The sequence below is a fragment of the Rosa chinensis genome, chromosome 5 (genome assembly GCF_002994745.2).
Source record: "Rosa chinensis cultivar Old Blush chromosome 5, RchiOBHm-V2, whole genome shotgun sequence".
Lineage (NCBI taxonomy): Eukaryota > Viridiplantae > Streptophyta > Magnoliopsida > Rosales > Rosaceae > Rosa > Rosa chinensis.
Window position 1 is genome coordinate 78,887,288 of NC_037092.1, and position 22,328 is coordinate 78,909,615.

Below are 22,328 nucleotides of genomic sequence, written 5' to 3' on the forward strand. Positions count from 1 at the left end.
GAAAGAAGGTAACTTATTCAAATTGAACACAGTCAATACAAAATGAATGTGCAGAATAATATTACTTTAAAATATAGCAGACAAATTTTTGCCAAATAATTGCAAATGAATGAAGGTTGGTGTTTATGCACCATATTTGGGGCTATATTTGTCCCTTTCACAGTTAATTGGGTATCACAAGAGTGTGTTAGTGGTCTACTGCTGGATGAAATGGCAACTTTGCAACAGAAGTCGAATAAGAAATCATGCTTTCTTTATTCCTTATGTACTGCGTGATTGTTTGGATGATGCCCCTCAGCATCCATATTCCTTACTAAACAATTTTCTCACAAACAACAAACAGACACACATGCTTTCCCACATTCCATCACCCAAAACCGTGACTTTATCAACTCTAGCTAGCCACATTAACAAGTAAAACAAATATGCATTGTTCTATATCGCTATTGTTCCAGAATCAGTGACCCTAATTGTCATATTAATTAGTCAAATCAAGAAAATATTAACCCAAAAGCCAAACCACAATTTCTAATGGTCATGAGATCATGTGAATGGTGTTTGTGTGTATGTGTCCCAATATCACCTGCAAAGAGCATGTGTCTGAACTAACAGACAGCCAACTAAAGGTATCTCTTTCTTTGAAGAAAACAAAATGTATTGATTGCAGTAGTAGTGGAGCCAACTACAATTATCCATTTAATAATCAATGTGTATTGAAGAAGCCAAATGAATGAAATACCAAAAAGATATCATATAGAAATAAACCCCAACCTTTTACTTCCTTAGCCTTTCATTTCCTCCTCCAGATGTGAAACTTTGTTCTCCAGTTCATTTGTATAAGCCTGTTGCAACTCTCTCTTTTCAGATAAAAGTAACAAAAGAAAAGCACAGGTGGAATCTAAGATCAACAATAAAAGAATGAAAACTAGACCTACTTCCTTGCACGTGAACGAGCAGCTATAGGTTTCAGAAAAAGTAAAAAGAACATGTTATTAGTCAGTATTCTTCTATAGCAACTACAACCATAATCAAGGAAAGATAAATTACTTAAGGATTGGATTGAAAGAAAAAGGACTAACTTTCAGCATAGACAATAAACATCTGAGCCATCAAGATGCTTGGAAAGTACATCGGCTTGGAAAGTACATTGGCTTGATCCGCCCTTCAAGCAATCTGATCTCTGACCTCATTTTGCTTTGATCAAAGTGGAACTATCACCAAGCAAAACAAAAGCGGTATAACATGTTAACTTATACAAGAGCATTCAAAGTTCACAGCAAAAGGAAGGGTATATAAATAGAATACCTCTTCTTCTTTTTTCTCCCAGTCTTGGAACTCAGCCCGAGCGCGTTCTTTGGCAAGCAGCGCCTGCAGAAAGAAATGAAAGGTGCATAACAAAACTATAATGATATCAACCAATAAGGTAAGAAGAAATGACAACAGCAAAAATATTATTCCCGATGACAAAATGCACACCAATTCATTATGCCAACATTTTCAAGAGAAAAGTTCTTGGCATACCAGGCAATAAACTTACCATTTCTTCTGCACTTGAAAAAGCTCAATAATGTTGAAAAAGCACTTGAAAAAGCTCCATCTGAGCACTTAAAAAAGCTCAATCTGAGCACTTGAAAAAGCTCCATCTGAGCACTTGAAAAAGCTCAAAGATGTTGAGCTTTTTCAAGTGCTCTTTCCTCCCTTCTCTTCTTAACCTTTTCTATCTCAACCTGCATAATGAACTTAAACATATTAGAATTTCAAGTAAGCAAAACAGAAAAGGTTGGGAATTAACAAAAGTATGTGGCATGGCATGAGCTGATGGAGATACTTAAAATACACTGCCAAGTACCACCTCAGATACAATATCACACAGGTATCTGGAGTAAATAATCTAGATATGTAAAGACACTGAAACAACCTCCCAACCCGCCTAGCTTATATAAGGTTCTCCCTGTCCTGGATAAAGGCTCAGAGCCGAGCAGTGTTCCACTTTCATAAAATAGGGTAGGCGTCCTCAAACAGTGTAATAGAAATTAATAAAAAGATGCATTGTCTGATAGATTTGAGGTACGTAATTCCCCCACTCATAAACCTCACTCTTCTCTTCCTAACCTCCCAAGACAAAGAGTCAGGTGATTCTGCATTAGAACTTGGCATCTTCCCCCAAAATCATCATCCCTTTATGAAACTGGCATATCTGTTTTTTGCCATTATCTTGCTGCTCTTCGTTTTAACCTCTTTTAAACTTCCTCTCACGGCCCGACCAATCCATTTTCGAGTCGGGGATTTCTCAGGTCCTTTTTGCATCTTGTTGCTGGCCTCAATCATGTTACCAACATCTCTCTTCTGCTTTGCCTTCCCTATACTTATAATTTTGACTCCTTGGTATCCATTGCTTATGAATGTGTTCAAGCACATCTTGTGCTGTGTTTATCACACCCTTCTAGTCATCCCTACTTTTATTGTCATTTGCACAACCACTCAAGATCAAGAAAATGGAGATCAACCAATAGATCCTCAAATTCTTCAAGTTGATGATTTGATTATTGATATTGAAGAGCAAGCAATTGATGCAGAGCAAGAGTAAGTACTTGAACATGCCCCAGGTTGAAGTCAAGTTTGTTTTAGCAAGGAGATAGTTACTCAAATAGAAATAAGTCGCTCAAAATAAGGTTAAATTTTACAGTGATTGAAGTTAAATATTTGATATAGGCACACTTTATCCTTTATATCTTTGTTGAGATAATATGTTGTTTTAATGTTTGACTTGATGTAATAGGTTTATATTCAAGATGTCTTGGCTTTCATGTATGTGTATATCATCATGTATACATGTCTATCAACCAACTTTCTAGGAAAAATCACCACTAGAAAGTGGCCTATCGCCACTGCACAATAGTCATGATAAAACCTTTTTCTGTCACAGGCCGGCCCAACAGTTTAAAGATACTATCCATCCTTCTTTTTTTTCATTGCTAAAGTAAAAAAAAAAAAAAAAAGACATAATAATAATAAGGGATAAAATCTGTTTAGTCCCTATACTTTGTCTCTTTTATCGTTTCAGTCCCTGACATTCTAATTTAATCTAAAAACTCCCCAACCTCACAATTTCCCTCCAATAGGTCTCTTCAACGTCAAATTAAGAGTTGGCCTTGGGTGAAATGTCCAATATACCCCTCTGTTATTTCTTTTTCCTTTGTTTTTTTTTTCTTTTTTTCCTTTTTAATTTCTTTTTTTCCTTTTTAATTTATTTTTTTTCTTTTTAATTTCTTTTTTGCTTTTTCTTCTTTTTTTTCTTGTTCCTTTTTAATTTTTTTTTTCTTTTCGTTCTACCTACTTTCTCCTTCCCCAACCCACCAATCCCATTCCGATCAAACTCCACAACCCATCTGTTTCTCTCCCCAAATTCAAACCAAACCCAGCAAAGACCTAGCTTGGTGGTGTATAGATGGACATCGAGCAAAAGCAAGAGGCTAGGAGCTGATCGATCACTTCTTCACCTTCTTTGAAGCCATCTCCCTCCGTTGACCCTTAGCAGATCCGCCCTCGTCTCCATCGTTGCTGACGCCATCTCTCATACACAAGCAGATCCCAATCAGCTCGGAAATTAGCCGCTAAACCACTCCCCTCTTGTTTTCACAGCCTACTTCTCTCTCTCCCACTCAAATCCCACTTTCTCTCTCCACATTAGGCCTCAATTTGGAAACTTTTCACTAAAAACTACCATTTTTTCAGACTCTGAGGTTTTTGGGTCTTGCTCAAAATGGTGATTTGGATTTTGGGTATGGTTGAAATGGTAGTTTTTGATGGCCAAGTTGACCAAAACCAAAAGTGAAGAAGAAGAATAGTGATGGAAAAGAAAAATGGCCGCCAGCGTGGAGAACGAACAATAATTGGGGTTTCGGGTCGATCTGGATTGGTTTGTCGACGTGGCGCTACTAATGCAGCAGGATATGATGGTCATTAAAAAGGAAAAAGAAAAAAGAAAAAAGGAAAAAAAGAAATTAAAAAGGACAAAAGAAAAAAAGAAATTAAAAAGGAAAAAGAAAAAAGAAAAAAAAATTAAATAGGAAAAAAAGAAATTTAAAAGGAAAAAGAAAAAAAAGAAATTAAAAAGGAAAAAGAGGAAAAAGAAATAACAGAGGGGTATATTGGACATTTCACCTAAGGCCAACTCCTAATTTGACGCGGAAGAGACCTATTAGAGGGAAATTGTGAGATTAGGGAGTTTTTAGATTAAATTAGAATGTCAGGGACTGAAACGATGAGAGAGGCAAAATATAGAGACTAAACATATTTTATCCCTAATAATAATAATAATAATAATAATAATAATAATAATAATAATAATAATAAGGGTTAACAAAAACCAGTCTTGGTTCTCTCTCTTCCACGCTGGCTGATCGATGCCTCCGTCCAAAGGTGAGGGACAACTGACCTCCTACACAGTCTCTTTTTTCCGATAAGGCACTACACAGTCTCTTAATTGTCGTCAGATCAACTGATCAGCGATTGCTGATCTCTCCTCAATATTTTTATGAATTGGATCTGAGGAAAAAGCCCAAATGCGAGGCCCGTTAGGGTTTCAAGTTTTTTTGGGTGTTTTGAATTGCATGGAATTTGTAATCTTAGCTTTTCAGATCCAGTGTTAGATACCTAGAATTCCTAGCATGGAGTTGATATGCAATGGAATGGGAATGATCTCTAATTCAGTTTATGTTGTTCTAAATGTGTTGGAATTATTTTTGTTTGTCGTTGTGTTTGAATTTATACTTCGCTTTTGATTTGAACTATTAAAACCGAGTATCTTTGAGAATTTCATCTATGCAAGAATCACCACGAATCAATTTTCTTACCATAAAACAAATCTGGATGGGGTCCATGGGTAAAACCAGAATGAAATTTGTAGAAAACCAGTATTGGAAATTTTACATATGTTTAAGGAAAACTGAAATTGGGAGAGAATTGAGTCGTGTTTTCATTGATAATAGGGGCTTCTTTATATAGAGGATTACAAGATATAGAATCAGAGTTGTACAAGGAAAGATAATCATACAATTAATAGAATATCTATGAATATCTCAGAGAATATCTCTAATTCTAAACCCTATTACAACTAGGTCAAGTAATCTAGAGTTTGGGCCAGACACATATTTTGGATTTACTTGAACACTCCCCCTTGTGTCGCTTAAAAGTGGTGCTCCTCTCGTTGCCTCATTAAAAACCTTGACGAGTAACAAAAACCCTGTGGGACAAAAATAACCTCAGTCGAAGGGGGAAAAGAGCACAACATACCCTTCACGTTTCGAGACCATACATGTAGACATCTACCCATGATGTCTGTATCTCCCCCTGATGACTGACCACTACGGTCATGGGAGTTCGGATAACTTCCGCAAATGATGCTACCAACATGTTTCTCGAAAGTGGAATTTAGGCAATGACTTAGTGAGCAAGTCTGTCATACTGTCCTCAGATCGAACCTAGTTCACTTTGATCTTGAGGAGAGTCTGTTGTTGCTGATTATCCTTAGTGTTGTTGCTTTTGATGAAGCCTTGCTTCACTTATTCAAAATAAGCAGCATTATCAGAAAGGCTCGTAGGCTCATCTGTGATAGACTTCAAATCACAATTGTTCGAACATGCATAATTATGGATCCAATCCATATACATTCACGAACCACTTCGTGAAGAGTAATAGTCTCTGCATTGTTCGAAGATATAGCGACTATGGTCTATTATGTAGACCTCCAAGATATCACGGTCTTTACCCATGGTGAACACTTAATCTGTCTGGGAATGACCTTTGTATGGGTCAGAGAGATACCCAATATCAGCAAAACCTTCCAAAACACATGTTATTTTGGGATGGGGATAGTAGACGCAGGCCAGTGCTAGCAGCGTTCCTGGTATGTGATGGTTCCGAATCCATCATCTCTTTGTATGGATAGAACAAGCCCATATCAATTGTACATCTCAAGTACTAAAAGATATCTTTTACACCAATCCAATGGCGCCGCGTTGGCACAGAGTTATATCTAGCTAACAAGTTCATTGCAAATGAGATGTCCAGTCTTGTGCATTGAGCTAAGTACAATAATGAGCTTATTGTACTTAAGTAAATCACTTCTGCCTCTAGCACATCTTCATCATCATCCTTTGGATGAAGAAGATCCTTTTAAGGATCAAGACTACGGTCAAGTTCCAAACCGAGACATAATCATGTTCTCCCAAAGTCCTTAATCTCAAACTCGGATTTCAAGTGTTCAGCAGTTTCCCTTAACTCTTTAAGGGCTTCCAATAAAGATCATGTCCAACATAAACCGCGATGGAATCTGAAACTTGTTATGGAAACAAGTGGGCATATCCCTTCCCAATCAAGTAGTCACTTTAGTGAGCATTTCAATCTTATTGTAAACGCGCTCCGTGGTCTAGAGCCACTTGACTTGGGGTAAATGAAGTTCACCATGAACCTTCATGTATATTTCGTATCTAGATCTCCATAGAGATACGTATGACCACATTTGTAAGCTGCATGTTTAGTTATTCAGAAACTACCAAACTGACAGGGTAGTGGAGTGCAATGACATCCTTTATAAGAGAATATGTTTCATTGAAGTCGATTCCAAGGCGTTTTGTAAGAAGCCTTGCGCCATAATTGCCATCTTTTTTTCTCACCACGCTTTCTAACAAAGACCCATTAGTCAATAGGTTTTATGTTAGGAGGTGTTGGCATCACTGGCTCAAAAACCTTCCTTTTCGTTAGAGAATCCAACTTAACTTGGATCATATCTTTTCATTTAGGCCAAATTTCTCTACGTTGGCATTCATTCCTCAACGGAGCATGGTTCGATGTCATCGGACTTAACAAACTCATGCATAACGAAATGCGCAACTACATTATCAATTATGATGGAGTTTCTATCCCACGTTTCATGTACACTAGTGTAATTTTCAAAGAGTTCTATATTCTCAGGAATAGGTTCTGACGTTGAGGCGTCCCCCAACGATAACCATAATCTGGAAAATTCTCATGAGACGGATTTTGAGTCTTGTTGATCAAAGGATTGGAATGTGCCAAAGTATCCTTCGAACCCACGAGCCTCCCACGCATCCTAGCTGGGGCCATGGCCTATAACACCAGAGTGCCACTCTCTTTGGCGTTGGCGCCATGCCTACCTCCGTGTAGGTGGCGCTACGTCCTCTCGTAGGGACGTCCATTCTTGCAGGCATGTTTGCAGCATATTTGTGTGATCTCATCACTTTAACAGGGATCGAGATGAGACATAGTGCGGATAGACCACGACAATTCCTATCGTTCCTGCTGAACATCTGTGTTCTTATCTCCCCCTAACGATGGGAAGACTGTCTCATCAAAGTGACATCTGCAAATCTAGCGATAAGGAGATCGTCTAGCAAAGACATTAAGTGGCGGACGATTGTTGGAATCTCAAATCCAACTTAATTGCTTATTCCTTTGTAAGGACCCATCATAGAGCGTTGTGCCGGTGCAATTGGCACATAAATGGCACACTCAAATATGCGTAAGTACGATACTTGTACCCAGTCACTAGCTGTAATGCAGATGTAGATTGAGTGGCGGTGAGTCATAGACGAATTAGCATAGCTGCATGCGATATTGCATCACCCCAAGCAGATATAAGGAGATTGGTGCGCATTACCAATGTCCGAACTACCATCGTACTCGTTTCTGCGAGACCATTTGGGTGTGTTTATGGGAATATGATGTCTAACATCAGTCCCATTGCAATAACCATCGAAAGTCTTCGATGTAAACTCTCTAGCATAGTCAAATCCAATTGACTGAATAGGATGATTCGGGGAGTGAGCCTGTTGTTATATGATATGTGCTAGGAGTGTAGCTTAAGCAACATTACAAGTGGACAATGGCATAACACGTGACCAGTATGTTTGCTAGTCAACCAATATCATGAGATATTTAAATGTTCGCAAGTTGGTTGAACTAGTCCACAAAATCCCCACAGACTCTATGTAAGAACAGAATGAGTATTTTCATATCCTTTGCATAAGACGGTCTCAGTCCTAACTTCCCTAAGGAACGGGCTTTGTAAAATGAGCGAGAGACCTTAGAATCAACCAATGAGGATTTTGGTTGAGCCTAAGCGTCTAACACACTATGTGAAGCAAAGTTGGTGATTGCCACATCACTTGGGGCGTCATCACCATGATGTACACTATCCATGGTGTCATGGATAAGGACTATACCAGCCCTAGGCTGGTGGTGAATGGCCCCGGCTCCGGAGGCAGCGGCGGCGGTCACGCTTAGTCCAAGAATGAACTTTTGATTTATGCTTCGTTTCGCTTAAAAGAAAGAATGTCCATGTGAAGTTTTTAGTAGACGGATCATCATATCATGACCAGGATGATCTATCCTATTGCGACAAAGTCAATATGTGTCTAAATCCAAGATATCTTCTCTCATGACTTTATTGGATTTAATAGCTCGAATAGTGACATAGAGTCCACTAAAGAGACACATAAACTTCTCTAAGATGCGTCTTTGTTCGCAATAGTTAGAGGTATTGCAAAGGAACTCTTTTTCGTTCTTAGTATGCGTTTCAGCATGGAATCCGTTGGCTATTCATATGTGCGATTTTCCCTTAGAGCGTAGAGAGTTTTTGTGACAGTAATCAAGGTGCCATTTGGCAAGGGGAACTTGGGCTATTCCATCTCCTTGAGCTAATACTGATGGCCTAGCCATCGTAGTCACAAAGAAATATGCTCAAAATAAAAATGGAGTCATAATGAAAAGAACTCAAAATTTTATTCATAAGCCAACGGGGTTACATCATTGTCTCTTTGACCAAAGAAAATCTAATCCAAAATGCTAACTAATGCAAAACAATGGTAGTCGTCTAACTTTTTTCGGTAACTCCAAAATAAATGTGACTAGGTGAGTATAGAGATGTCGGTGGAGCAAGGCTTGCTTAAGTACCACCAATCTCAGAACCCTCCTAGACATCACACTTACTTTGGGTGAGCCTACTTTGAAGAAAGACTAAACCATTGGCATCTACTACAAAAATATATGGCAATTGCCTATTACATCTCTTGGAAAATAAAAAGACTTAATCAAAATCGCTAGTCTCTGGATCTTGGCCTTTGAAGTTTTCAACCCTTAGAGCGAGATCGTCATCTTGATCTTCTTGCTCCATGTAATTTGCTTCCCTTACTTCACGATAGGTCTTGTACGCATTAGCAACATTCTGGGGTGCATTACATGCTTTAGCCCAATGTCCAGACGCTCCACACTGTAGACAAGCATCATTATGGTCAGGCTCCCTTGATCGAGGCACGCCTAGAGCGCGTTGAGGACGGCTATGATCCTTGGTGGCGCCACCACCATAGCCGGAAGCTCTGCCTCTCTCTCTCTCTTCACACGTTGACCTCTAAGGTTCCGTGCACGCCTATCTTGGCGGTTTCCTTCCTTTTTGGGGCGAGAATATGGACCAGAACATCCAGAATAATCCCTTTCCTTAGGGTTTCGCTCCTAGCGCCCTCCCTTAGAGGCGCGATTATAATTAGACTCTGGAATTGGCTTTTCTCCTACGGGTCTAGAGTTATAGTTCTTCACAAGTATGTTGTCGTGCTTTTCAGCTACATTCATGACTCCAATAATCTCATGAAATCTTGTGATGTGTCCGGCATTGGCATCAATTCAATAGTTCTTGGCTATCATCAATGCATAAACGGGGAAGGTAGAGAGAGTCTTCTCGATCAACATCGTATCAGTGATTTTCTGCCCACAGAATTCCATCAAAGACTTGATATGAAGTGCTTCAAATTTGTATTTAAGTACATACTTGAAATCACAGAAGTGGAGGCTATGCCATCTCACTTCTAAGTCTGGAAGCAGGGAGTCACGAACGTTGCCAAAATGCTGCTCGAGTTCTACCCACAATTTTCTTGGGTCTTCCTCATTGAGGTACTCATTCTGGAGTGCGTCATTCATGTGCCTTGTCATGAGAATTATGGCTTTAGCTTCATTGGCCTCTCTCATAGCTCTATTCTCTTCAAAAGCGGCAGCTTGTTGAGGAGTAAGCACATTCTGACTTGGCTCTTGGATTGTAATCAGGATCCCATTAGCCTTAAGATGCTGGCGCACATCACAGACCCACTTGTGGTATCTTGCGCTTGTTGTCTTTAGTGGAGCGAAGCTCAATTTGTTCAGATTACTCATCCTGAAAAACAACAAAAAATTAGGGTTAATTTTGGAGCGAAAAGGCTACCACGAAAATAATAGAATTTCTTAGTGTAGTCGCTTCCAAGAAATTAGGAATTTCCGAGTGTAGTCGCATCCAAGAAATTCGATTCCAAGAGGGGTTGGATTAGATCGAAACAATGATGTGAGTGTTCGATCATAAATTCTCTACAAACTCTAAGTTTAGAGATCTCAACAAGCTCCAAGCTTGAAGTGAGCACGAACCCCCACAGTTCGGCTTAATTAGGTCTCCCTTATGATGAAGAAAGGGAAGTAGAAGAAGGGAGTTTGCAAGTCCCCGAGAAAAGAAATAAAAACTTCAAAAACGGGAACTTTTAGTAAAAAATACCTCAAAATAGGTCGCCTGAAAATTTGACCGGAAAAAGTGGCCGGCGGTGACCTGTCGCCGGAGCTGCTGACTTAGCACCGGCTGTTGACTGACTGCTGACGTGGCGCTGCTGTCGATGACATGGATGCTGACCTATCGATGGCTGCTGGGCTGACGTCAGCGGGCTTGGAGCAGTGGGCTTCTGGGCCTGGAGCTTGTCCTCGTCCTCCACCCAGTACCACCGTTTGAAAGGCAGCGGCTTGTTCAGCGGGTTTAGGATGCAAAGTTTTCCGGCTTTCTTTCCAATCTTGTCGATCTCCTGAAAGTCCCCTAGGGTGTAACCAATCATAGTCATTACCCTTTCTGATCTGAAAGCAGGAGGGATACCTTAGAGAGTTATCCAATATGAAGCCAAGGTCAGAGGGACCTGTTCCACCGGTGTAACTCCATCATAGCAAGCCAGCGTCACCGGAGCATGGTTGTATCCCCATGGAGCGCCCTTCCAAATACGAACCCGATCTGAAGGATCCGACAGTGTGAACAACACCCTCTGTCCTTCTGCCTCCTCCACCTGAAGAGATCCATTCGTCCGCCATGCATTGCGGAACATCCCTAGAAAGGACCGGATCTTAAAATCTCGAGTAGTGAGTAGCTTTCCCACCATAAACACCTCAGATTACCGTAGACCTTGGCCTTGTGTAGGCCGAAGATCCACCTGTTTCTTACCCTCAGCAATAGCAAGCGAGGATGCAAGCCTAGCAGCCATGGCATCAACGGAACTCATGGTTGCATTGAAAGGAGAAAGCAAAGCTAACCCTAGCAGAGAAAGAGAGACTGCTCTACTTTGGTGTTCAAACAGCACCGTTGAGCTAGGTTTCTCACAGTGCAAGTCTACAACCAGTGAAGAAGGAAGAAGAGAATGGAGAGCAGCCGAATCTCTCACAGTACCGGTGGGTGCCCAGATCATTTTCTGGCTGCCCTTTTTATTTTTATTTTTTTTTAAGTAATGGGACAGATTACATAAGGAAATAAACAAAATGTTTTGAATGTCTATTGGGGGGCAATAGACGTTTTTAAATTGATACAATCTTTTCGTTTTTTTCTTTAAACAAAGTTTTATTATCTAAATTTTAGGCGATTAGTTCATATTATGGCAACCGAAAGTTCTATTAGAGGGCAATAGACGTCTATTGGGGGGAAATACACGTCTATTAGGGGGCAATATATGGCTGATAGACGTCTATTGCCCCCAATAGATGTCTATTAGGAGGCAATAGACTATTGGGACAATAGACATCTATTGAGGGGCAATAGACGTCTATTAGGGCAGCAAATCTTTCCGGTGGGAGGGTGCCGGTGACCGGAATCCCGCTGCCGGTGATCGGATTCCGGCGAAATTTGGCCGGAATCAGGCGACCGGTGGCCATTGACGGGGCTCTGGCGAAGTCTCCTATGGTTTCTCTCTCTTCCATTTTTTTTTCTCTCTCTCTAAGTAACAAGGGGTGAGGTAAAATGGTATTAAAAAAATAAAAAACAAAAAAAAAATCTAAATGGGGTATTAGAGAAGACCTCCTTAGAGTGTTTTGGATAAGAGAGAATTAAAAAAACTTAATGGGGTAAGTAGGAAAAGAATCTCTAAAAATGGGGTAAATTGACAAAACCCTATTTTTAAATTGCTATTAGTCTCCCACGAAACGTTTGACTTGAATATTGTGAGTATTATTTCTTAAGTTTTAGTATTGTTCTGTCTATGTGCACCACATTTAAAAACCGAAGTGGTGTTAACTCAATGGTTGTGAGTATTCATTCAAGATGAACCTTCTACAATCCTCTTTAGTATATAGATTAATTAATTAGTATGTAACAGACAAAATAGGAAAACATGGTAGCATTCCCAAATTAATGACTTTTTTTCTTCTCATATCACATCAGTCAAATATTCACCAAAAAATAATCTATCCACGACTACTACGTCTCCATCAAATTTAAAAAAATAAAAAATATTCACAACTCCATCAAAAAGAAACTTATTCACAACCAGAGCTCCATCAAATCAAAAACAACTACATCAAAAAGAAACCATGCACAAGTACTCCATTAGGTTCACAACTCCATCAAAAAGAAAATATTCACAACTCCATCAAAAAGACTTATTCACAACTCCATCAAAAAGAAAATATTCACAACTCCATCAAAAAGACTTATTCACAACTCCATCAAAAAGAAACTATCCACAACTCCATCCAAAAAGACTTATTCACAACTCCATCAAAAAGAAACCATTCACAACTCCATCAAAAAGACACTATCCACGACTACATCTCCATCAAATAAAAAAAAACTATTCACAACTCCATCAAAAAAACTTATTCACATCTCCATCAGATCTCCATCAAATCAAAAACAACTCCATCAAAAAGAAACCATCCACAACTCCATCAAAAAGACTTATTCACAACTCCATCAAAAAGAAACTATCCACAGCTCCATCCAAAAAAACTTATTCACAACTCCATCAAAAAAACACTATTCACGACTACATATCCATCAAATAAAAAAAAACTATTCACAACTCCATCAAATCTAAAACTATTCGCAACTCCATCAAAAAAACTTATTCACGACCACATCTCCATAAAAAAAAAAATTAAAAAAGACTATTCACAACCACATCGTTTTATCTGTGGCACTATATATAGTGGATCTGTGACTAAACAGCCTAGGCCTCCTCCAACCGAGTTTAACGGTGTAATAGAAATAGAAAGATATATGGATTGTTTGATAGATTTGAGGTACGCAATTCCACCGCTCATAAATCTCACTCTTCTCTTCCTAACCTCCCAAGACAAAGATTCAGGTGATTATGCATTAGAACTTGTCATCTTCCCCCTAAATTATCACCCCTTTATGAAACTGGCATATCTGTTTTTTGGGATTATCTTGCTGCTCTTCCTTCTTACCTCTTTCAAACTTCATCTCACGGCCCGACCAATCCATTTTCGAGTTGGGGATTTCTCAGGTCCTTTTTGCATCTTGTTGCTGGCCTCAATCATGTTACCAACATCTCTCTTCTGCTTTGCCTTTCCTATACTTATAATTCTGACTCCTTGGTATCCATTACTTATGAATGTGTTCAAGCACATCTTGTGCTGTATTTATGACACCCTTCTAGTCATCCCTACTTTTATTGTCATTTGCACAATCACTCAACATCAAGAAAATGGAGATCAACCAATAGATCCTCAAATTCTTCAAGTTGATGAGTTGATTATTGATATTGAAGAGCAATCAGTTGATGAAGAGCAAGAGTAAGTAGCTGAACATGCCTCAGCACAGTTTGAAGTCAAGTTTGTTTTAACGAGGAGGTTGTTACTCTAATAGAAATAAGTCGCTTATAGTACTTAAAGTTAAATCTTATAGCGATTGATGTTAAATCTTTAAAATAGGCATACTTGATCCTTTGCAAGGATTCGTTGCTTTGTCATTTTTATTTTTGGTCGAGTAAAATATGTTGTTTGATTAATGTTTGACTTGATGTAAGAGGTTTGTATTCAAGATGTTTTGGCTTTCATATATGTGTATATTTTGAACAACTAACTTGCGAGAAAAAATCACTAGTAGAAACATGGCTGTGGCCACAGCACAATAACCATGGTAAAACCATTTTTTGTCACACGCGGGCCCCACAGTTTAAAATAATATCCATCCATTTGCCAAGAAAGAAAGGAAAAAACATAAAAATAAGAAATCATTTTCTTAAGGGATTGCACGTTTGATGTAGTCCTCCTTGCGATGATCCAGGTGGGGATCGGATCTCAGTTTTACTCGTCCTTCAAATTCCCAATTTTATGGTTCCAATCACAAACTTTCGAAAAGGGATTATACTCTGTCAATTTCTTAAACTTTCAAAAAAGGTTAATTATGAAGAAGAGGGTTTAGGTCCGGTCAGCTTTCATTTACTCAGTACTCTAAGATTTAATTTGAGATTTTCCTTATTCTAATCGCTAATTCGTAATTATCGAAAAGAAATAAAACACTCAAAGTTTTTTCTCTTGTGTCGTTGTGAAGGTAGGCTGATTGAAAATTGATGTTTTTCCATATTGGGATATCCTGATGTTGTGTTTCTGAGGTTTCAGGGTAAGATTATAGAGATGATAAAGATTAATGATGTCATAGCTCTATTGTTAGCATAAGTTGGGATGCCTGTACAAAAGGAGAGGGATAAATGTTCTCTAAATTTCTTACATAAGGCCTAAACTTATCTTTTCCGTTGATCAATTTCTTGGCCAACATAATGATAATGTTATACTCAGTATTTTTTAGGTGCTGATTTGGTTTACTTTGATCTCATATTCTTCCACATTCATGTACTTTTCTCTTAGGTTTCTGTTCTGTCTCATTATCAGAATTATTCATAGGAACTAACAAATGTGGCTAAGAATGGGATTTGCTTTTGGTATATGGAAGTGGTAATCATAACTTTTCAGATCCAGTGTTAGATATCTGGAAGTTGTAGAGTGTGCAAGGACTCCTAGCATGGAGTTGATATGTAATGGAATGGGAATGATCTAATTCAGTTTATCTTGTTCCAGATGTGTTGGAACTATTTCTGTTTGCAGATGTGTTTGAATTTATACAAATTACAAAGCCATCTGATTTGAACTATTAAAACTGGTATCTTAGAGAATTTCATCTCTGCAAGAATTACCAGGAATCAATTTTGTTACCATAAAACAACTCTGGGTGGGTCCATGGGTAAACCAGACGGCATTTGTTGAAAACCAGAATTGGAAATTTTATAATTCTTTTGGGGGGAAAAATTCACCAACGGTGTCTGGACACTTAGGGGACTTTCAGAATGATACCTGAACTTACAAAGTTATCAATGTGATACCTGGACTCATTTTTTCGTATCAACATCGTACCTATGACCAATTTCCGTATGTACTCAATGAAAGCATACCCCATTTTCAACTGGAAACTTTGTGCTCCCCATGAAGAGCATATGTTCTGCTAAACATTTAAACATTCAATTTCATGAACGTCTGCGTAACAACATTTAGTCACCTACAAAGAAAAGTATGCGCATGTGTGCCACAAACCAAGAAAGTGTGCAAGCCCTTGTGCTTCCATAGGGTCAGAAAAGCTGCCTATTCCAACACAAATTGCTGCTGCTGCCTGCAAAGACAATCAAGCATGCATCGTTATATAGCCAAATTAATCAATGCATGTAGCCAAGTTGAGTTGATAATCTAATCACATTCTGCCTATTGAGTTGTCATAGTGGAAACTCTCAATGATGGGATAGACTATTTTGTTTTACCAGATAAGCTATTTACATCAATGTGATGCTGGTTTTATCAAGTTACCCCAACTGGGTTTTCAATACAGAAACCAGAATTTGCAAAAACAACCCAAAAGTTTGACCCTGTAAACACATATGACCAACTTTTTTGATGTTCTTCGAAACACAACCACTCAGAGGGTGCTGTTTGATCATTACACAAAGGGTACATGTCTAACCAGAAATCTTTCCTTTATGTGATAACCCAGGGGTAAATATCTCTAAAGTTTCCAACTTTGCCTACAAAAGAACTTCAAAACCCAGATGGGCATGGCAGAGTTTCAGTCTAGATGATACACTACCATCTTTAGTCCAAAAAGCACCACCCTTTTCCTTATTTGGGCTATTTTTTTTTTTTAATATCAAATATAGATATGAGCATTGCAGGTATTGAAATTTAGATCATAGTGGACCAACCTTCTTAGTCTCAGAGGCACCATCTCCACCTTTAGCTGCTGCTTAATCTTCTTCACTGGGTTCAACTTCAAGACTCTTATACCCACATATACCCTTGTGAGTATATCTCAGGGTCATGAATGAGCAATGCAGTGAGGCCATTCTCAAGCTTGATTAATCTGTACAGTTTGTTATCATTTTGAGACTTTATTACAATATCGTCCGAGGAGAAAGTGGACCGACCCATCAGACCCAAAAAGACCAGGGTTTTGGGTTGATTAGTCTCACAGATATTAAAGCCTAACTTCAGACTGAATCTTTAAGCAATGCTAATAAACCAGGATCTACCGTATCCTTCGACAATAAATCAACAATCAATTCCATAGTTGATGCATCTGCAGAGAAACCCCTCTCAAGCATTTCTTGAATAAGTCTCGTAGCCCTTGATGTCTCATTGTTATTGATAAAACCTCGGATAATGGTGTTATAGGTCCAACCATTTGGAGAACATCCTTTCCCTCCCATTTCTCTCAGCAACTTTTCTGCTTCAACTATGAAGCCATGATGACAAAGCCCATGAATCATTACAGTGTGTGTTCTGACATTAGGCTGAACTCCTTTTGATGACAAACCACAGAAGAGGTCTCTTGCGGATTCAATTTCTCCAGCTTTGCACAAACCTTCAATTACAATATTGTAAATTACAATATCGAGTTCCAGTTCTCTGGCTTCCATCTCTGTGAGCAATTCTACTGCCGTAGAAAGTTGATGATTGTTACACAGGCCATCAAGTATCACAGCATAAGTTTGAACATTTGGAAGCTGGCCACAACCCTGCATCTCAGAGAACAACTCTTCTGCTTCTTGAATTCTCCCCACTTTGCAAAGACCATCAATAAGAGTGCTATAAGTAACGGTATCAGGAACAAGTTCCATACGAGGCATTTCCTTGAAAATCTTGTAAGCCTTATCGAGCATTTTACCCTTGCAATATCCATGTATCAATATGCTACAGCTCTGAACATCAACCATGGAGCCCTTGCTAATCATAACATCAAAAACTTGTCTTGCCTTGTCCATTTCTCCTCGCAAACAGTAACCGTCCATAAGTGAGTTGTATGTAATCGTATCAGGCTGAATATGTCTTTGAATCATCTTTTGAATCACACTTTTGGCTTCCATGACCATCCCTTCCTTACAGAAAGTATCAACCAAGACATTGAAGGTGCAAACATCTGGAAAGATACCTTTACTCAACATTTCATCAAGCAACCTCGTAGCTTGTTTCCACTGGCCTAGTTTGCAAACTCCGTGAATCAAAGACGTGTAAGTAACAACGTCTGGAGTAATACCTCTACTGATCATTTCTGCGAAGAGGTTGAATGCTTCATCAATTAGTGTGTCCTTGCAAAGACTGTCAATGATGGTGCTAAAGGAAACTATGTTAGGCTCGCATCCTCTTTCTTCTTCCATCTTCCCAAGTAATTGAATCGCAGCAGTGTTGTCTCCGCTCATGCAAAAGCCCTTCATTAGTGTGTTGAACGTAACCACATTGGGCTTACAATGACCTGCCTCCAGCATTTTGGTGAAAAGTCGTGCAGCCTCAGGCACTTGATTGTGGAGAACAAAGCCGTTGATTAGAGTGGTGAAGGTGACGACGTCTGGTTGAAGACCCAATTTGAAGAATGTTCCCAATTTGACGTCTGGTTGATCTGGAAGTTGTGGTCGAGTTGATTACGGGGTCTAATTGCAACAAATGAAAAAGGTATTTATTTTTTTATTTTTTAAAGACTTTGACTTAAAAGGCTATTTTTTTTTAAAATTTGGATGGAGAATAATGCTACTTCTGTGTTGGAAATCAAAATGGTGCTACGAAAATTCAAAGTTTTATTTGTCTAAATTTAGGAAGATTAATTCCCATTCCGGTGACTGAAAGTTCTATTGGGAGACAATAGAGATTTTGAATTGATGTAATCTCCTCGTTTTTTTTCTTTAATCAAAATTTATTTGTCTAAATTTAGGGAGATTAATTACCATTTTAGCGACTGAAAATTTTATTGGGGGGCAATAGAGATTTTATTGCCTCTCTATGGGGGGCAATAGATGTCTATTAGGGGGGCAATAAACCTTTTCGGCGACCTATGAGATCTCCGACGACCTCTAAAAGGAACTCCGGAGAGGTTTTTAGAGAAGTTTGGTGGGTGGCGGGCAGTGACAGGAATTCGACGAAGTCTCATATGGTCTCTCTCTATCTCTCTATGTAACAAAGGGGTGAGGGTAAAATAGTCTTAAAAAAAAAACTTTCTAAGGTATTAAGGAAGACCTCCTTAGAGTGTTAGAGTGTTTTGAGTAAAAGGGAATTAAAAACATAATAAGGTAAGTGAGAAAAAAATCTCTAAAATTGAGATAAATTCACAAAAAACCCTAAAATAATCTTTTGATCTCTTTGTGTAAAATGGTATTAAAATAATTTTGTGTAAAATGGTATAAAAATAAGGGGAAATTCCCACTTACACATTTTTTAGGGGGTAATTCCCAGTCACCCAAAACATTTTCAAAATACCGAAAAGGGGTACAAGACCAGCATAATAGCATTTCTCTTTTGCTGCACCACCGTTTGTCCTTATAATCACATGGTGTTTGTCCACTTTGTATCAGATTGCATGAGTTTTTGTATGATAGCTCCTTGTAAAAAGAGTTTGCAGAGAGTTTGTTTCCTTTTGCATGAACTTTTGTATATTAGTGCATGTTATTTTGGACTTGTAGTACATGTAGCTTTGGCCTTGTCAGGAGCTCTAGATTGGCAAGCTAGCTGAAGACTAGTATAAGATGTAGAATAGATAGCAGATGGAGTACGTTGGAGAAGAAAAAATCTCAGTACCCATTGCTTTCCTTTGTAAACACTTTCAGTATCAATAAAGCCCTTTGTTCATAATATCATCTGTTCATATACTTTCTACTTATTAACACCACATTCATCCATACATAACCCACAACAATAATCTGTAGCTGTAATATGGAGCAGTAGCTGTTCATGATTAGTAGTAGCTGTGGTGACACTTTATTCATGTTCGTGTGAAGCAAACTAGCATTCAACCAGTGTTTTCTATTGCAACTCCATAGAAGACTGTACAGTTTGTACTAGCACGTTCAAGTAGGTTCATCTTACTTTTTATTTTCCGGTTTTCTTAGTAGACTTCTAGTCCAAAATAGGGAAACACTGAGATAATTATGCTATTATATTGCTAAACGGACGATCATATTATCTTTAAGGATTCCTGTTTTAATTAACATGCATGCCAAGATAACTAATAAAATTAGTCAGGGAACCTCTGAGTCTAAGAACCTCTGTTTCTGCTCTTGTTTGGCCCAATAGGTTGGCTTTGTATGCAGTTTTAAGCTCTTGTCCATGTTCAAGACTCAATCTTTAATAGATGTTTTGGCATATGTGTAGTTAGGACAGACCCCCTTAAATTTGGTATCAGAGCCTAGTTTAGCATTATAATAGTATAGTTATATCAGTAAAGTACCTTGAGGACAGAAGTCATAAACACACCTAGTAAGAAAACAAGAAAAATTTGAACCTGTAATTAAGAGTCAGTACAATCCGACCCTGTATTGGGGGGCAATAGACGACTATTGGAGGCCAATAGACGATTCAGTTATCTTGAAATCTAAACTGTTTGTTACATATATTTAAATCTGTTGTTGTTTTATGATAGATTATCTTAATTTAGAGATTACAGAGCATCAAAAACGTAAGATCACTCTAGATCAGAATACTTTAGTTTGTTATTTTCCACAGAAGAATAATAAGCATATTTTGCATAGTGAAGAACATCCACTAATTAATAGTGTCATAGACCTTATAATTAGCCAAGCAGAAAGTATAAAATTAGAACATAGTCAGTATAATCAGAAATTACAGCAAGTATTAGATTATTTTCAAAAAAATTCCCTACAAATAATTAGACAAAATTTAAGTTTTATACAATCACAACTAGAAGATAATAATAGAAATATACAAAGGTTTCCTAGTAGAAAAGAAATAAAAGAGCTTGTAGACATCATTGACAGTAAGCCGAAGCAAGTAGAATTGCAGTCCTTAGAAATTGTAGAACAGCTGAAAATAGAAGTACAGAAAATTAAATTAGTACAAAAAGAGTTAACAGAGCAAGTAGAAAAATTGCATAGTAAAATAGATAGATTATTAGTTTAATGAATGATTCTAGAAATAATAATAATTACATCAAAGCATTAAAAGAAGTTAGTGAGTTAGAAGAAGAACCAATAGGATTTTCAGACTTTACAACAAGTGTTCCTAGTAATAATATTCCCATAAGGCAAAATAATATTATTATCCAATTGATAATAAATTTAGCAGAAAAAATAGATCACATAGAGGAACAAATAGCAGAAATTAATCAACTTTTAAATAGCACATCAGCATCATTACTACCATCATTAGTTAATAAATTAGAAATTTAACATTAGGCACAAGCAATATAAGAAAAAGAAAAATAAACCCTTTTGATAATAGCAAATGGAACTCTTTAGAAGAAAAGGAAAAGAAATAGTAAGAACCGAAGATATATATCCTAGTGAAGAGGAAGCACAAGACTTTCTTAGAAATGGATTTTTAAGATCACAAAGAAATAGACATAATTTATATCAATTAGGAAGATTTGAAAATAGAAATAGCATAGTAAGTAGCATAAGTCAATATGAAATAAGTTGCATAGATAAAGAAGTTATACTAAATTTACTTAGTAATTCGGCAATAGAACAACTTAGAAAATCAAACTATTCACAAATTCATATAGGAACTATATTAATCGGAATAGCAGGATTAACTAGAGCACAAGTAGGAACTAAAGCATTAGTATACATATATGATGATAGATGGGATAATCACCAACAAGCAGCCATAGCAACAGCTGAAGTAGACCTTAGCACAAACTTAGCAATTATAGGTTGCATTCCAAATTATGTAATGAATATTAAAGAATTTAGTAAATATATTAAGGTAAGCATTAGAACAAAAAATTATAATATGAAAGGAGATTTTAAAAACTTAAGTGTTAGTTTAATGTATGTAGGAAAAGTGTCAGACAAATTTAACTATAAGTTTAATGTTGAATTCCAAAACTTAGTACAAACTTTTGGAAGTAAACATGTTAATATGATAGAAGCAAAACCAGTAGATAATAGTTTTTTAGAAGGAACTCAATGGTTATTACCTAATTTACATGGATCAAAAAATAAACAACCTGATAAAGCACAAATTTTTGAAAATCACTTAGGAGAAGCATCAGTAAGGTTTAGCAATTATAGACAAATAGAAAATGTAGACGACTTAGAAAGTGAAGCAGAAATTAATATGGCTTTTGATAATTTAGAAATCAATATGATTGAACATAATTTTGATAACATAGTAGATAAATTAATAGAAGACATAGATAATTTGAGTGAAGAACAATACTTAGAAAAATATAAAACTTATGAATTAGGATTACATAGACTAAATGATGAGGAACTGAAGCAATTAATATTAAAAATAGGATTAGAACATATTTTAGGAGAAAAAGAATATAACAATATGTTAATACAAGTAGAATGTATGCCTGTAGAAGAAACTAGTTCAACAGGAACTTCAGGAATCCATACTGAACCAAGAGTAGGTAGAACCGATCAACAAAATATAAGACCAACTAGAGAACATTATGCAGAAAATAGTAGAACTTATGATTATGAAGAAACTAGACCTAGAAGAAATAGAATACCTTATTCAGGAATAGAACATGTAAACTTAGCAGGAAATATATTAAACATAGATCATGTAGACCCACAAGATTGGGAAAAAACAATAGAAAGATGGGAGAAAGGATGTGTACATGCGGCAATCATGTTAGATTTTAGTAATACAACTGATATGTTAGATTATTTTGAACATACTTTAGATGGAATGGTATTTGATTTCTTTCAAGCATGGAAAGTAAAAAATCCACAACAACATCA

The 22,328-nt window shown here is 37.5% G+C and overlaps 1 protein-coding gene and 1 long non-coding RNA gene across 2 annotated transcripts; both read right to left on the reverse strand.

The window, feature by feature from the left end:
* Positions 1–15,512: 15,512 nt before the first annotated feature.
* On the reverse strand, positions 15,513–16,395 carry LOC121049342. Its single transcript, XR_005799646.1, has 3 exons — positions 16,332–16,395; positions 15,673–15,748; positions 15,513–15,580 (listed from the first exon to the last, which is right to left on the reverse strand). It is a non-coding gene; the product is annotated as an uncharacterized LOC121049342 (long non-coding RNA).
* Positions 16,396–16,616: 221 nt separating this feature from the next.
* Positions 16,617–17,891, reverse strand: LOC112164149 (putative pentatricopeptide repeat-containing protein At1g12700, mitochondrial). Its single transcript, XM_024300385.1, has one exon. The coding sequence runs from the start codon at positions 17,889–17,891 to the stop codon at positions 16,617–16,619; it is 1,275 nt and encodes a 424-aa protein (XP_024156153.1).
* Positions 17,892–22,328: the final 4,437 nt, after the last annotated feature.